The following is a 15,859-nucleotide window of genomic DNA, read 5'->3' as shown; positions in this document are numbered from 1 at the left end:
TTGTTGCCCCGCTTTACTTCCACAGTCTATCATGGCCTACTCAATACATTGCCATGGTAGACCACGATTCTATTCTATGCGGGTGAGGTCCACAGAATGGCACACCATGGGTGTTAAGATTTAGACCAGGGTTGGCCCATCAGCCCATTCATAATTCAGCTAGAAGTTTATTGGAAAAGCGTGTAAGAGCGTTGGTAGGAAGTTGTAATGAACTGTGGCAACAAGGGGTTTATACTGACGGTTGAAGATTTAAAAATCACAGTTAAACTGCTGTGGGTATTAACCTGCAGTGCAAAGAGGGGCGGTAAGTAACACAAGCACAAGATGCTACCATAAGCACACGGAATCGGCGTTATATGAAACAAGCGGAAACGAAAGCAAGGATAGATCAGGATACGTATATATACAAACAGTTCAAGCGCTGTACATTTAAAATCAGAAGTAACAATGAGCAAAATTTCGCTAAAAATTAAAGAACAGAAATACGGTCGTCGGATGATGTCATTCAATGACGTCATTCGACTTCCGTTTTCGCAGACGAGAGGTTTTTTTCTTCGTCCAGTTCGTGTATGCCCATGAACCTCGGGTCACTGGACCGTGAAAATGATCGGTCACGGTCCACTGGCTGTAGGACGACGTCAAGCGACTGTGACGTCATAGCGGGCGATTGTAATGAGATATCGGACACGGATGAAGCCGCCGAAAGTCGGTTCGTGGTGTGAAGCGGGGGTAAGACGGGACGTCGTTTACTGAAAGCCATGTTTGCTCGTTTCATCATCACAGCAGGTTGTTTGGATGCTGCCACTTCTGCTTCTGTGTTTGAATGATAATGTTAGAAGTGGTTGGGTCACTTTTGTTTAAAAAAATAAATTCAAATAGTGAATTAATGAATGTAACTTACTTTATCCTCGAACAGGCGAAAAACGACAGTCGTTATAACACGGTTGTTTTGTTTCATAAATCTATAGTGCCAGCTTACGAGTTACCATGTATAACTTTGTGGGTGATTATTCATGTTTGATGGATTTAAATTTAAAGTTATGTTACACTCAACAAATAGACGCATATGCATGTTTTGTAAGAGGTGTGTGAGCAAGTTATTGAGGTGGTATGTATTTAATTTATCGTCACATGACAGGGCATTAATAGTTGTTATAACACGGGTGTTCTGTTTCAAACACTTCGTGCCCGTTTACAAGTTTGTAACTTTGTGGGTGATTTATTTATATCTATTTTTGTAATGTATGGCCACTGGTTACCACACATAAGAGCAACAACTGTTTAAAATTTTAATTTTCTAAAACATTTTATTATTCTATATAAATGGTTAAAATTATAATTTAAAAAAAAATAATTTTAAACATAAACTACAGGCCAGAAACGCAATGCAGTAACTGAGTATTTACTGTGATTGGTTAAAAAATAAAGCCAAACAATAAGGTGTTGTATGTTTGCATCAGCATTAAAACAGCTTACTCGGTATTCTTATTGTTATATCATATAATACATCATGTGTGTTGCATGTGATTACATGCAAAAAGCTGACATCGGCTTATTAAAGAGACAATGTTCAATATAATCATAAACTAATTTAAAATGGGTCCCTTATAAAACTACAGGTTGCACGCGGTTGCAAACAGTTGCAAATATTTTCGTTATTTCGACCAGAAACGCTACGCGGTCAGGTCCAACAGATGTCAAATGACCATACGAGTTTAACAATCTAACTTTTGGTCCGATACCTCGAATGGTTTTTAAGTTATAGTCAAAAACCATTACGCAGTTGCAGATATTTTGGTTGTTTTGATAACTTAAAAACCAAACAAAAAAAACGTTTGAAACCTCCAGTTTTAATAAAGACCCATTTAAAATATAATAAAAATATGCAGTTGTCACAGTTGGGGTAATTGGATAGGCATTAACTTATAACTTACAAAACATTACAACATTTTTACAAATGAAATTAAAATTAAAACTGTGATCTACTTTACCTTTTAAAACATGGCCGGAGTCTTTCATAGTTTTATGTTGTGTCTTCCATACATGGTAGAAATGCCAGAATATCGCGAGATAAAAGTCATTCATAACTGCAACAACTTGCTTACGTTTGTTGCAAAACCTGTAAAAATGATTTTTCTGATAAAAAATCGTTGGTGTTGAATATATCATGATACTCTGCCACAAACAATTTAAATATAATTTGATTACCCTCTTTGTAACAATATCCAAAACATACCAAAAAAACTTACTGTCAAAATATTTTCAAGCTTTATAAAAAATCTATAGAGGAATAATCTAAAACTATTGCAAAATTCTATAAAGCAAAAAGGTCTCTATATTTACATGTACATCTTTGCGATAAATAACCAAGTTGCAGTGAATTTAAAATGATTTAACATCATAATAATTCACCTCAATTGGTCAATTTAATTGAGGTCCTGGTACCCATGGCGTGCTACACTGCGGAACCTCACCCACATAGAATACACAGGTGTTTGTACCTTATTTTGTTCACAATATTTTACCTTGTTAGTTTTTCCTCCCGCAAAACTTTTAAAGCGATCCTGGTCACGTTTATGGAGACGAGGCAAAACGGGAAGTTTTGCTCCGGATGAACAGAGAGGCGGAAGATCTCACTTGCGATGTCCGGCTTATCAGTGACGAGGAAGAGAAGATGAAGAAGAGCGAGAAATCCGGCTCCTCGAAGATCAGTTGCCGGATCGTCACCTAAATTTTAATACATGCAGAAAAAAAAAATGAAGTTTTTAAAATTTATTTTTACTATAAAATAGAAAAAATACAAGAGAAAAAATAAATGGCCGCTTTCAGTATTCAGCCAATTTACCCAACACCCCAGGTCCCCACATGCTTCCCATAAAAACTTCACACTTATATATTAGTTCAAACCAACCTTGAAATCCAATCGACTCCCAGTGACTTCCATTCTTGGGACAATTATGTTTACATCCCGACAATCTTTTATAAATAGTTTGTAAAACTCGATAATGAACCTCAATGTTGTGGTTTAATGTAACTGGAGATAAAATGAATTAAATGACAGTATTTCGAGTACACTAATTGAAACTGAAAGGGTATAATTATAAAAGTCTATACCATGTTAATAATATACAGGAACAGTAAAACAGAGATTTTTAGTTTTTGCACAAAATGGAAATTGAGTTAGCTTCCAAACATATATATTCATTACATATTATATACATATATATGTAATGAATATTAGTACTATTTTATTATTTTTGACAAGGGCCATTATTATAACCTTGTTCATAGCATATGCTTTAGTATTTTGAGCCAGGTACTAAACTAATAGCACAAGAAATGAAGAAAGTAAGTAGCCTATAGTATAGCCTGAACAAAAAATGAACATGGTAGGCAATTTGCTTGCCCTGATTTTTTTTTATTGAACATGCTCTTAAGTTACATAAATGTATATATTTATATTTATATTGTAAATATATTTCATTACCCAACCATTACAACTACATAAACATTACATAATTTTTATTTATCTCTTTAAAAACGATGAAGATCATGTTATTTAAAGAACAAAGAGAAGGGAATTAACAGCAAAACAACTGTTGTTAAACATGCTATGGATAAAAAAAATGAGGGAAAGAGCGTCAATCGAAAAGTGCGACTGTTGCATCCAACAACTAAGTAACTGAGCCTACCTTTAGCAATACAGAACACCAGATCTCTCTCGTGGTTAAGCGACTTGACAAGTCTTCTTGGTCCGAACATGAATTGAATGATCTGAGAGAACTTGTTTCGCGGAACTCTTGTACAGATGTTCGTTGTATCGAGGTTTTGGGTTTGGAAATACTGCAAAGCTTCGCTGAATAAAATGTCTTCAGTTGCTTTTACCACCCCACTTACTGCAAAAAGGTTTAGGCCATTAATTAAACATTAAATTTTAAGTTGGAGATTGGTGAAGTGTAAATCTTTTGGCAGCATCTTTATTAACTCTGATGTCTCAAAATATTTAAACTAAAAGCACTTCTTTATCCACACATCAAATTGTAATAAAATAACATCAATTACTTTTACATAAATCACATTAAATTTTTACACAAGCACAATGAAAGACATTTTCTCTCGCTAATTAAAATCCTCACATGGTTGCTTCATTACTTCCAGGGCATCCCACTCTGCTCTTTCATCTGCAATATTCTCCTGCCACAACCTCAACTCTTCTTCTTCTTTCGCATCTTTTGCCCCGTCACCAGCTCCCAACAAACCTTTGTCTTTCAGAATCTCAGTCTGGCGTAAAATGACAAAAATACATTTAAAATTGTAGGGGTAATGGGCCAAATCCAGCCTAAATCCAAGACATGGGACTAAACAAAAAAGACGGAACACTTTTTCCGCTAGGAGGCAATGACAAATTCGTTTCTCTATTCTATGGGGAGCAGTTAGTTTCACGGTTTATACACATAAGATATAAACCCCTAACCCCTAACCCTTAACCCATATCCCCTAACTCCTAACCCCAAACTCGTGCTAATCAAACAAAAAAAAAGTAAAAAAAAATTTAAAAAAAGTATTTCACTGTGTGGGACTCGAACCCGATAAAAATGAAACAAAGAGCGTATACGACCGCACGCAAACCGTTACACCACAGACTCGATGACAGTAAACAGAACGAAAGAGCGTATATAACCAACCTAATGTGAGAAAGATGTTCTTACTAGGGTTTTATGTATTTAGAAAGGTATTTTTATTATTTAATTAACTTATTAACACTTCGTAGTGTTTTTTTTGTGCGTTTTTCCGTATTTTTTAATTTAAATAATTGCCGACACCTAGCGGAAAAAGTGTTCCGTCTTCTTCGTATAGTCCCATGTAAATCCAAGGCCCTCGAGGATCTGACCCATACATAATAGAATAGACTACACACAAAAAATTAGGTTTAAAATTTGATTATACTGGCGCAGAAATCAAAACAGTTTGAGTAGCCTATTAACTCTTGAACAGAAATAATCATGGTCAATTCATTGTATTATAGAAATGAAAAGATAACTAAACACTCAACTTATTACGAGCACTAAAAAATATAAAAAAATGCCAACTTCCAAATTTTAGATAACCAGATAAGTGACATACAATTTTACGGGCTAATATATTATATGAATATAGATTCTATATACAAATATACTTTTAAAATTTAAATTACAACGAAAATTCCCACCGCTGTTTTAGTAGGTTCTATGTCCATTCCTTTATCTAGTGATAATTCCATCGTGAAAAACCTGTTCTTTAATTAACTTCCAAGAAAAAACTGACCTAACGCTTGCAGCCGTGCTTTGCAGCACAAGAGAAAATCCAATTACCAACTAACGTCTTGACAGCCAACAGCCTTCACAATGGTTCACGCTTCGGCGGATTTGAATAAAAGAGGAGTTCCCGAAAAGATTAAGTCACTTGGGGTAAGATTCTCCATTCTTGTGAGCTTTTTATGCATTAATCTCACGGGATTTGACAAAAATGTGATTTTTGAACAAGAAAAGAAACGTCTTCTGTTAATATTCAATTATATCAGTCGCATTTACGAATTCCTAATGCCCTAATTCCCTTTTTTGTATACATTCCTACACTTAAACGTTCGCCAAGTATTATAATTGGTATTCCATTTAAGAAGGAATTGCAATCATACAACTGTCTGTAATTGAAGATACATTTCAACAACCACCTTAAAAAAGATCGGTGAACCTGTGCAAATTGTTTTTTCCTACCCCATTTAATTTTTCCAAACAAAAGTTCTTTTTAAGTGAAACTCATTTATTCAGACATGCAACAGCAAAACACAAACATAGCAGCTTTACTAAACGAAGACAAAGCTAGAAAAAAAGCAATTGCCTACGCACACTGTAGATACAAGGAGTTAGCTTAGTAGCTCGCAATAATTCCTTGACCAACTTCCAACACGTCATTTATATGCTTGGTAAAAAGCAGGCGTGTACCGTGAACCACTACTCTACAAAACAGCACCACTTAAAAGAGATGTTATTTACAAACCGTGAAAGTTTCACTTTTTGTTCCGCTTTTATCGCAAAAGAAAGTATTAGTACAAAATGAACACTTGCTATAGAAAATAATTGGCGTAATAGATGTCAGGTGCTAATGTGGCTTGAAAGTTGTCATGTTGAAATTATAACAATTCCCACAGCATTACTACATGGTAAAGTTATAATGCATCTTACAAAAAAGGTTTTTAAAAAGCTTGTAAATGAAAATACCACATTTCGTTACAGTAGAACTATGGACTACTAAGTTTGGATGCGTCTTGAAAAGGTAAAGTGGGTTTAGAAGTTTGATATTGATATTTCACACAGTAGAACTGCAGACTATCGACTTTATATGTAATTGTCCACTACTTGCATTAAGTTTTGCGATGGACGAAATATGGAAGCTTCGAATACGAATTGCTACATTAGTATTTTCATTTGTAACTCAACCTTTGGCGTGGTATCTTACACAATGTGTGCGATGGCATCTACTTTGTCACTACGTGCACAACCATGGGTGTTTTAAACAGTCAGATGCGCTCGCCCGTCTATCAGGGATTACTTCCAACATTGGTAAAAGGAAAGAAGCAAATTGCTCTGCATCATCATCCGACCATTCATATTTCTCTTTCAGGACATCACGCAGTGGCCACATCTTTAGCTTGTGTATATGGCGTAGGTCACCTTTATGATAAAACACTTTTTTGTCACAAAAATACTTGAAAATTGCACACATTTTGTAACAGTTTATTAAAATAAATACATTTTTTCAACAAAGGTCTTTTTTTACCCAAAAAATGACCTAGATTTTTACAAAAGGTTGATGACGTAGGTCACCTTTAAAAAAATATTTTTTTAAATACCTTTAAAAAAAGAATTTTTAGCTTGTGTATATGACATAGGTCACCTTTGGGATAAAACAGTTATGCTGTTTATCATGGTAATGAGAATGGTTGAAACAACACTTCAATAATTGTCTAACAAACTTTAAGTTATCTCTCAAGTAAATTAGAAAAATCGCACAATTTTTTGACAAAATAAATAGATTTTTATGAAAAGGCAGAATTTTTCAGCTGCCTGTTTACAGTACCACCACTAACAGTTAATGTCTATATTTATTAAATTGGCTATGGGATTTAAGGTTTAATATTTCATGCCAAAATACAGTTGTTAGTTTGTAACGCATACAAAAAAGCAAAGCCAAGATTTAAGATTTTTATGCATGAAAAAAACTTGGGCATTACAGTATTTCACAAACAGTAGTTTTTAGTACAAGCATATTATCTTTCCAAACTCAGCAAACTTATCAGGCAGAAGTCAGTATTCGCCAAAGACATAACAAGACCCACAACATACCTCGCTTGGTAAAAATCTCTTTGGAATAATGACCACTTGCGCCAAACTTTCGTGGTATGTGTCCAAGCAACTCAATGATCAGGGCAATATGATCTGGACATGCAAAAACACACACAACTCAATTTCAAACCTTGTTGGGTAAAATATAGGGAGGAATATTCTCCAGTAAGCGACATACAGCGTGGTATATAACCGAGTAACTCTATGATCAAAGCCAGGTGATCTATGATGTAACATAGAGGTTTATTGTAATATAAACAGCAAGATTTTATCTTTGGTCTTGATTACATAGAGTAGCAGTTCAATTAGTTGAGGACGGAGTCACACTGTTTGTATAAACAATTATATAGTTCTGTTGGGTCAGATGAAACACCTTCAGCAAATAATACCAATGTCTGTACTAGCAAACTGGCTCAAAATGCTTAGTAAGAGCGAGCCTTGAACCAGGTATCATTTAGTTTTAAAGCACGCACTCCAAAAATATTTTTAAATGAAAATATGAAATTTAAAAAAATGTAAACAATATTTATTTTTTTTATAAGAAAGTTTTTGGATAAGTTAAAAAAAAGGTCAAAAAAACTAAAAAATTTAAACAGAAATTTTATTGTTAAAAAATTTTTGAATAACTTTTAGTTTAAGGTTTTTTAAGATAAGTTTTTTGGATAAAGAAACAATAAACAGAATTTAAATTAATAAGAATTTTTGGATAACTTGTTTTAATGGATAAAATGTATAAAAAAAAAACCAAAACAGAATTTTATATTAATAAGTGAATAAATTGCTTTAACAGATAAAGTCAATCACCTTCATCTCTTGAATAGTCTTCCCCCGAATGTGGTTCAAATAAATAATCACCAGTTACCAGTTCAAATGTCTGTGTTTAAAGATTTTGTTATATAAAATGAATGAATGTAATTTGCTTTAATCTTGTGTGGACGGTAAACGGCAGTCTTCTGTTTCATACATCTTGTGCCAGCTTACGAGTTATCATGTATGTTACTTTCTGGGTAATTTATTTTTAGTGGGTAATAAAACTAAACATTATTAGAATATTTTGCATTTGCATCAACAATCATTAAGATTTCTATGTTTGTTGACTAACTGTAATTTAACAATATCACCCCATATTAAAAAAACAACATGTTTCTAGAGTTTGAAAAACTAAGCACAATATAGTAGGGTGGGGGAAGATGGGACACCTTTTCAATCTATTTTCTCCTCTAATTTGGTAGTAAACAAACATTCAACGATTTTTATTAAAATTTTATCCTCACGGCTCCCATAGACCGTTGTTAATTGTTTAAACGCGATCAGGATATTTGGTTACTATGTGTGAAAGGTGTCCCGTCTTCCCCCACCCTACTATATGTTATAAGTTCAAACATTAAATAAAAGACATAGGTGTGGAAACCTTTAAGCATGGGAGCAAATTGTTAAATTAAAGAAGTCTTAGTATATAATAGAGTAGGGTGGGGGAAGATGGGACACCTTTTCATTTCATTTTCTCGTCCCATTTGGTAGTAAACAAAAAACATTTTAAGAATTCTAAAACCGTATCCCCACGACTCCTATAGACTGTTATTAATTGTTTAAAAGGCGGTCAGGATAATTGGATATTATGTGCTAAAGGTGTCCGATCTTCCCCCACCCTACTATATGACTACAGCGGTTTTTTACATATGGTATAAAACACGGCATACTAAGTTACGCACCATACATGCTGTGCTCCATATATCAGCTGGTGGTCCATAACCTGCACCAAGCAAAACCTCAATGCTTCGATATTGCCTTGTTTGTATGTCCTCAGTAAAGTGTTTGTTCTGCAAATAATGGTGATTGTTGCATCATATTATGGGTTTTTAATTGAAAGCAATGCAAATATGGGGAAATTAAATTGAGTTGTAATGAGGTTATAACATTTAAATAACAAAGGTAAAAATATAGCTAGATATATGAAGCTATTCTAGCAATTTTAACGTCATATACAGGTCATTATCAGAGTGAATGTCATTTTGCCATAAATGTTGCACACCATACAAAGAAACAAAAAACTCATACACTTTGTTGTATATCAAAAAAAAAAAATTTTTTTGAATAGCTATTATTAAATTTTTGTCTACACGCCATAAAAAGCTCCAAACTTCTTTTTTTAAAATATTTGACCTTTTAAGACATTGGGCAGCTAAATCTTAGTTCTTTGATAGGATCTCACCCCCCTCAGAATAGATAGTTCATAATGTTTTTAACGCTATGGTACAACTGACAGGTAAAGCATCATGTACATTATGTTTAAACCAAAGTTAGTATAGACCAAGTTAGGAAACGGCGCTCGTGTCCGCCATTACGGAGCCCACAGAGCGTAAATCGCCTATACAAATGCATGGTCGGCATGTGTTCATTTAGTTCTTGTAAGCGATACAAAGCTAGAAAACACGTATAGCGGTTGTTTTATCATTTAAAATATAAATTATAATATAAATCTTGTTATATAATATTAAATCTAGGAATTAATTTGAAGTAAATTAATATTTTGACTGGTTTTCGGCGTACAGTGTGGTTTAACAGGGTACTTTACGTTGGTGATTAAGACTAGCAGCAATCAGCTTAGTTTACATAATAGTATATGATCATACCTACGAATGTACAGAGCCATTCTTTACTACATTTATAATCCAACATGAGTGGACATGCAGCACCAAACTGCTTAAGTACTAGCAGATAAGGTGTTCGCGTTTTCCGATTTCATAAAGACCCGTAACGCAGAAAAGGTAGCTTACTAATTCAAGCAGAGGACCAAAAATAGTATCTCAGTATTGTTTTCCTCAATGTCACTTCGATATTAGGCAAATTTTACAAAGATACCTTAAGTTTCGTTGCCGGGTATACGTGTTAAGTTTGTGAGCCAAAAAGTAAAATCACGGCAATTTACATGCAAAACTGCAGCTAGATACACCAGTTTATGGTAATGTTATGCGTTTTTGTCTGTATTTTTATATTTTAAACATGTTCTTTTATGTTTTTGATTAGTAAACTTGATATTTTCTGTTGTTTTACTCTTTAATCGGTTGAGGCTTCAATAAAAGTTGATTATTTTTGTGAGGTTCATTATTGTGATAAGATATAACATTAGTAGAAAGCCATTTTTACGCGCAGAAGTGCTTGGTTTTTAAAAAATCGCAATATTTAAACGAAAATCAGCACCCAGCAATGATAAAATGCTATGCCGTGGGCTCCGTAATGGCGGCGACTATGACGTCATAGACGCAGAGACAATGGATAACAAAACTCGTTGTTTTACAATCCGTTTCCTAACTTGGTCTATACTAACTTTGGTTTAAACAATTGTTTGTTTTGGAAAGTCACCCACAAAAAATAGAATGATATTTTAACAAGGGCTTGTACACAACAAGGCTTGTACACCTCACTTTTATTAGGAATATTTTGAATTTTTAAGGTAATGTGCCAAATCTAGTTTAAGGTGATCCAAACCTAGCCTAACTCCCAGGACCTTGGCCACAAAAACTTCAGAAAACTTTTAAGAATACTTGACTCACAACACGGCTTGTAAACTTCACTTTTATTGAGAGATTAAAAATATTTGACTTTAAATGACTTACAACCCAACAAGCATTTCCGAGGTCTGCTATCTTTACTTTGATTTTGTCGTGATTCTCAGATTCGAGAATGTTGACGAGAAGATCGTTGGCGGAGCACGAAGTCCTCCAGTCACTTCCCTTGCTCATGGATGTGTGGCTACTGTATGGAGGATGGAACAGTGATGCCGGTGAAGTTTTGACCAATTTTAGTTTATTGGAAATTTGGCATAAAAAATAGATTTATACAAAATCTATAAATAAAAGGAAAACAGTAAGGATCTGTCCCAATACAATTGGTTGGACTTGATTTTTGTCTGTTACATTTTCGTAGCACCAGATCCTGACTCTATTTCTTTACACAAGAATCGTTCAACTCTAAACTATTTTTTTGAGAAAATATTTTACTCGGTTAGATAAAGATTGTATGTTTTGAAAAAGGGACCGGGGGTGTATACCTGATAAGCTGTTTACCTCAAAAACTAATCTAAAAAATCAGTTAAGCAAACCACCACAAATTAATAATATATTGTCCTATGAAGGAAAGTCCCATACAGCAGCATGTCTAGATGTCTGAGAACCCATGGCTACCCAGAACTACTCAGTATAAATAAAAACAATTTAATAGCTTACAAACCTGTCTTAAAATAAACACTATACAGTGGTGATAGTGCAAGGATCATTCTATTTCGGAAAGAAAAGCTAATAACGTGAAAAAAATATGTTTACGTTTTGCCATCATAAAAACTTTCCTTTAAAATTTATGAGTATCTTGACATACAAATGTTAGGCCTCTATGTCAGAGGCAATGTATGTTTATATACAAAGAAGCCACAAACTAATAAAACATGAATGCCACAAATTTCAAGTTAGATACCCAAGCATGAAAGTAATTTAAGAATGAAACTGCATCAGTGGATGATAAATAATGGATTCAAGCGGATAAATTATTTATCTTCTGAGGGATCCCGGTTAAAATTCACAATATTATTTCTTGAGCCACTTTTAAAAGTTACAGACTTTATGTATAGGAGTTATATGTAGCTTAAAACGGCTCTTTTTGTAAAAATAACATTAAGGATCTGGTGCTGGAAAAAGTATCAGACAAAAACCAAGTCTAATCAATTGTATAATAAAATATATATATTTCACAAACATGGCAGTGTATTACTCAAATAGAGTATGTTATACATGAAGAGCTATTAACTTATAAAAAATTAATATTACATTATGCCTGGTAACAACAACACAGAATACACTGGTGACAATTTAGTATGTTAAGTTTTACTATCACAAGGTGACAGGCCTACTTGTTATAAATTATGCGATCTGGTGCTCATAGAGTTTTTTGTGTAAATGAGTACAGTAAGGATCTGGTGCTACGAAAACATAGCTGACAAAAATCAATTGATGTATTAATACTTGAGTGTGATAGGCCTACACTACAGCTATTAAACAAGATGCTACTCTAAAACCAAGTTACCTGTCCGATGAAACAGCTCTGTTATTACGATCAAAGTTTTCATTTCCGGGTCTTCCAGGTCGAAGCTTGTCTTCATTTATTGAACTGTTTAATGAACAATTAATATTAATAATATAGTAGGGAGGGAGCATTAAAAGACAATATTCACAAACTTTCATTTTTCTCACTAAGTTTTGTGTTAAAACATTCATGTTAGTCTGGAGGAACGATGTTTATCATACACATTGGCTAAGTGGGGTTGTCCCTTCTTACCCCACGTACCCCATTGTTTTATTACCCCACTTGACTATATTGACTATATATAGTAGGGTGGGAGAAGATAGGGACACTTTTAGAACATAATATCCAAATATCCTAATCATGTTTTAATCAAAAACGGTCTATGGGAGTTAGGAGGATAAAGTTTTTTTAATTATTTTAGTGTTTTTTGTTTACTACCAAATGGGACAAAAATTAGAGGGAAAAGATGGACCATCAATTGTATACAATTGGTTGGACTTTTGTCTGTTACATTTCGTAGGACAAGATTCTTCGACTTGCATGCTTAATATTTATTTAACCTTTCATTTGAATAAAGTTTCAAAGTTAGAATACACACAACTAACCTGTCCACTCCATTTTGCAAAACCTCTCCATTCTGAGGTGTGGCAACCTCCGTGGTTGTGTCATCTACTGTTAATCTGGGTAGAAACATAAACTGAGTCAAATGAACCAAATCTGGTATGAATTGAGGTCTTGTAACGTGGATCTCTATCCTGTTCTATGTGAGTGAGGTCCCACATAGTGGCACGCAATGAGCCCTAGGATTTAGGCCAGGATTGGCTCATTAGTCATTACCCTATAACAAGGACCCCAGAAAAAGTAAGTAAAATAAATTGTCAACCCTACCTTTCCATCTGTTCTTCTAGTTTTTCTTCTTTTTCCTCTTTTTCTGAAGAAAAATAACTAGTAAGAATAAGATAAAACACAAACACACAAATAACCAACAAACATGCACACCAATAGCCTATCCTGGAATTTTTAAAGATTAGCGCCTATGTTACTATCCTCTAACCAAAATAAATAACCAAATGCAATTTGTGGCGCACATTTTCTCTCACCCCATCTCTAACCTGATGTGGCACAAGCAGTTGCTTTTTTAACATACGCCAAAGATACGTTCCCATATTACCTACCTGGTATATTTTGTTATATTATTATTTTAAAAGATTGGTGCCTATGTCACCACCCACCTGGTTCATCAACTTTCCTCTTATTATCATCACTGCTGTCTCGTTGATCCTTCTCCACCACCTCCTCCTCTTCTTCCTCCTTCATCCCATTTGTTGCCGGGATCGCTACATTTTCCGGACTTTCCATCTTCACATCATCGGACTTTGCATCCCCGCTCCCAACTTCCGGATCGCTCTTCACATCTTCCGTCACCTCCTCCTCTAATACTGTCTCCTCTATTATGACATCACCATTAGGAACAATGGGAGCTTCATGATCTCCGGATGCAGCGGAGGCAGGAGGAGCATCGGAGAGTAACGTCTAAAAATATTTAAACCTTTAATTTTTCAAAAAAAAAATTTAAAGAAGATCATTTTGTCTGTGAAGTGGTTTTTTGGGAAACATATTTTTACATTTTTTAAAATTGTGCAAATACTTAAATCTTCGATTTTTTAGCTTCAAAATTTTAATAACTACTTTTAAAAACATTTGTTTAAATCTTGCTGCTGCCAAGTAGTAATGAATTTCGGAATAATGTGATTTGGGGTAAACCTCGCCCTCGTAGAAAAAACCACTGCTGCAAAAATTATGAACTCTTTTTACATTACAAATTAAAAACTGATGCTTTTGAATTGGGGAAAACATCTCAAACGCAAGATTTTATAGACAGTTTAAACACCAAGTAAAAACTTACATCCATGAGAGGTTTCCCTTCTCTTTCTGTTTCTTCTATTTGTTCGATTTGCATTTTCAGCAACTGTTGTTGTTTCTTCGCCTTTTTCTTCATTTTTTTCTTTTTGTTTTTTGAAATTTTCTGGCCCTGAAAATGTTGTAATAATGCAATGAATATGTTGAAACAAAACACTTTCAGGTTCAAAAAAATTTTTTTAAAGATTTAATAATTATTAGGCCTAAACTTTTCATTTATTATGCTAAAAGAATCACAACAGAACGATTTGTTTGTTTATTATATAGGCTATATAGTTTAAAACTACAGAATAATTACTACTAATACTTGTCTAAATGGGATTTCTCACAAAAATATCCAAACATTTAAAGACAATGACTCAATATTAGCTTTTATAAGAGATAACAATTATATGTAGGTGGAAAGATGGCCTTATGTGAGTCATAACAGACTGTCAGCTCATTGAGTGACACTTAAGTAGGTCAGAAACTACGTATTATGTTCAAAGTGAACGGTTATTAAGAAATTAAAGCAACTGACCTGAGTTTGTCTGCTCTGAGGTGCAGTGCTCACTGTAATGAATGGGAAATTGGTTTTACAAGTTTTAAAGTTGGTATAAAATAAGTTACTTAATAGATAGATTAATGGGGTGAACATGAATTATTTAAAGCCATAAAAAATCATTCATCAATATCAGTATATAACCCAAATTTTACTAAAAAATATTTTTTTAAATTAAGCTTTACTAAAAAAAATAAAATTAACTGAAAAATCAAATTTTACTCAAAAAAAGTTACGTCTATGTTTTTCACCTAGGGAGCCAGAAGGAGGTTTTCCCCCAAGTTGTTGCCATTGTTGAGCGTCTGCTGCGATTCTTCTAACATAAGGTTCATCCACACAGAGTAAAATATTCTCAGGTTTTATATCTGTGTGTATGATGTTACATTTGCTGTGTAGATAGTCCAGCCCTTGTAAGACCTGGTAATTGTAAGACATTTCTTACATAAATGTTTATTAAAAGTCCAACGAAATGTTGTTTTATCTAAACCCAAATAACTAAGGATCCGGTGCTATAAAATGTGACCAACAAAAATTAAGACCAAAGTCCAAGGGAACCAAGGTCCAGCTAGGGATGCACATTACAGAATTTCGAATCCGTGAGATTCGAATCCTTTTGTATTCGAATCTTATTACGGGATTCGGTATTCTGTTTAATGACGTCATTACACGTCATCTCACATACTATATTAACAATTTTTGAAACTTATTAATTTTGAAAAAAAATATTTTTGTGTTTGTGGGACTTTCGAGAGTAAACGTTTCGTAACGTCTTTTCATAGCCTGCTATACATTTCATGACGCAAAAACTACCCAATAGTACAATTTTTGATCATTTTACAGCTCATGACCCAACAAGGCTGCTATGAAAGGGTCAATAAACTGACTTTTGTGGGTAAAATTTCTTTTTCCTATAAATATGAAAAGATTCGAAATTCTAGAT

General features: G+C 33.9%; 2 protein-coding genes across 3 annotated transcripts in view; both read right to left on the bottom strand.

Moving 5' to 3' along the window:
• Positions 1–147: 147 nt before the first annotated feature.
• LOC100183344 (ELMO domain-containing protein 3) lies at positions 148–5,400 on the bottom strand. The gene is made up of 7 exons (XM_002132148.5): positions 5,210–5,400; positions 4,137–4,281; positions 3,693–3,896; positions 2,912–3,034; positions 2,526–2,727; positions 1,992–2,119; positions 148–813 (listed from the first exon to the last, which is right to left on the bottom strand). Exons 1-7 carry the CDS (start codon positions 5,258–5,260, stop codon positions 515–517), a joined length of 1,152 nt encoding a protein of 383 aa, XP_002132184.1. The 5' UTR covers positions 5,261–5,400; the 3' UTR covers positions 148–514.
• A 380-nt stretch (positions 5,401–5,780) lies between these two features.
• The window catches only part of LOC100185710 (SRSF protein kinase 3), a 17,236-nt gene continuing 7,157 nt past the window's right edge, over positions 5,781–15,859 (bottom strand). The window contains exons 8-19 of one of the 2 annotated variants that reach the window (XM_026840841.1): positions 15,171–15,336; positions 14,899–14,930; positions 14,365–14,490; positions 13,691–13,991; positions 13,347–13,389; positions 13,064–13,138; positions 12,459–12,542; positions 11,000–11,138; positions 9,095–9,202; positions 8,187–8,256; positions 7,513–7,605; positions 5,781–6,710 (exon numbers count right to left, since the gene is read on the bottom strand). In XM_026840841.1, the coding sequence (XP_026696642.1) occupies positions 6,526–6,710; positions 7,513–7,605; positions 8,187–8,256; positions 9,095–9,202; positions 11,000–11,138; positions 12,459–12,542; positions 13,064–13,138; positions 13,347–13,389; positions 13,691–13,991; positions 14,365–14,490; positions 14,899–14,930; positions 15,171–15,336 (1,422 nt within the window). In that variant the 3' untranslated portion in view covers positions 5,781–6,525. Of the gene's footprint in view, positions 6,711–7,382; positions 7,476–7,512; positions 7,606–8,186; positions 8,257–9,094; positions 9,203–10,999; positions 11,139–12,458; positions 12,543–13,063; positions 13,139–13,346; positions 13,390–13,690; positions 13,992–14,364; positions 14,491–14,898; positions 14,931–15,170; positions 15,337–15,859 lie in introns of both variants that reach the window. The other variant, XM_002132144.5, reaches the window with a different exon arrangement.

Source organism: Ciona intestinalis, chromosome 2, assembly GCF_000224145.3.
Source record: "Ciona intestinalis chromosome 2, KH, whole genome shotgun sequence".
NCBI classification, from domain to species: Eukaryota; Metazoa; Chordata; class Ascidiacea; order Phlebobranchia; family Cionidae; genus Ciona; species Ciona intestinalis.
The sequence above is the reverse complement of the archived record's forward strand: the minus strand, read 5'-3'. Positions and strand labels throughout refer to the sequence as shown.

What these genes read in the sequence shown, in the direction of transcription:
- LOC100183344 (XM_002132148.5), bottom strand. Translation starts at nt 5,260, where the DNA reads ATGGAATTATCACTAGATAAAGGAATGGACATAGAACCTACTAAAACA. An exon ending in TAGAACCTACTAAAACAGCG is followed by an intron (nt 4,282 to 5,209) that starts GTGGGAATTTTC and finishes ATTTTACGCCAG; the next exon opens with ACTGAGATTCTGAAAGACAA. An exon ending in CTCCGGCCATGTTTTAAAAG is followed by an intron (nt 814 to 1,991) that starts GTAAAGTAGATC and finishes ATTCAAACACAG; the next exon opens with AAGCAGAAGTGGCAGCATCC.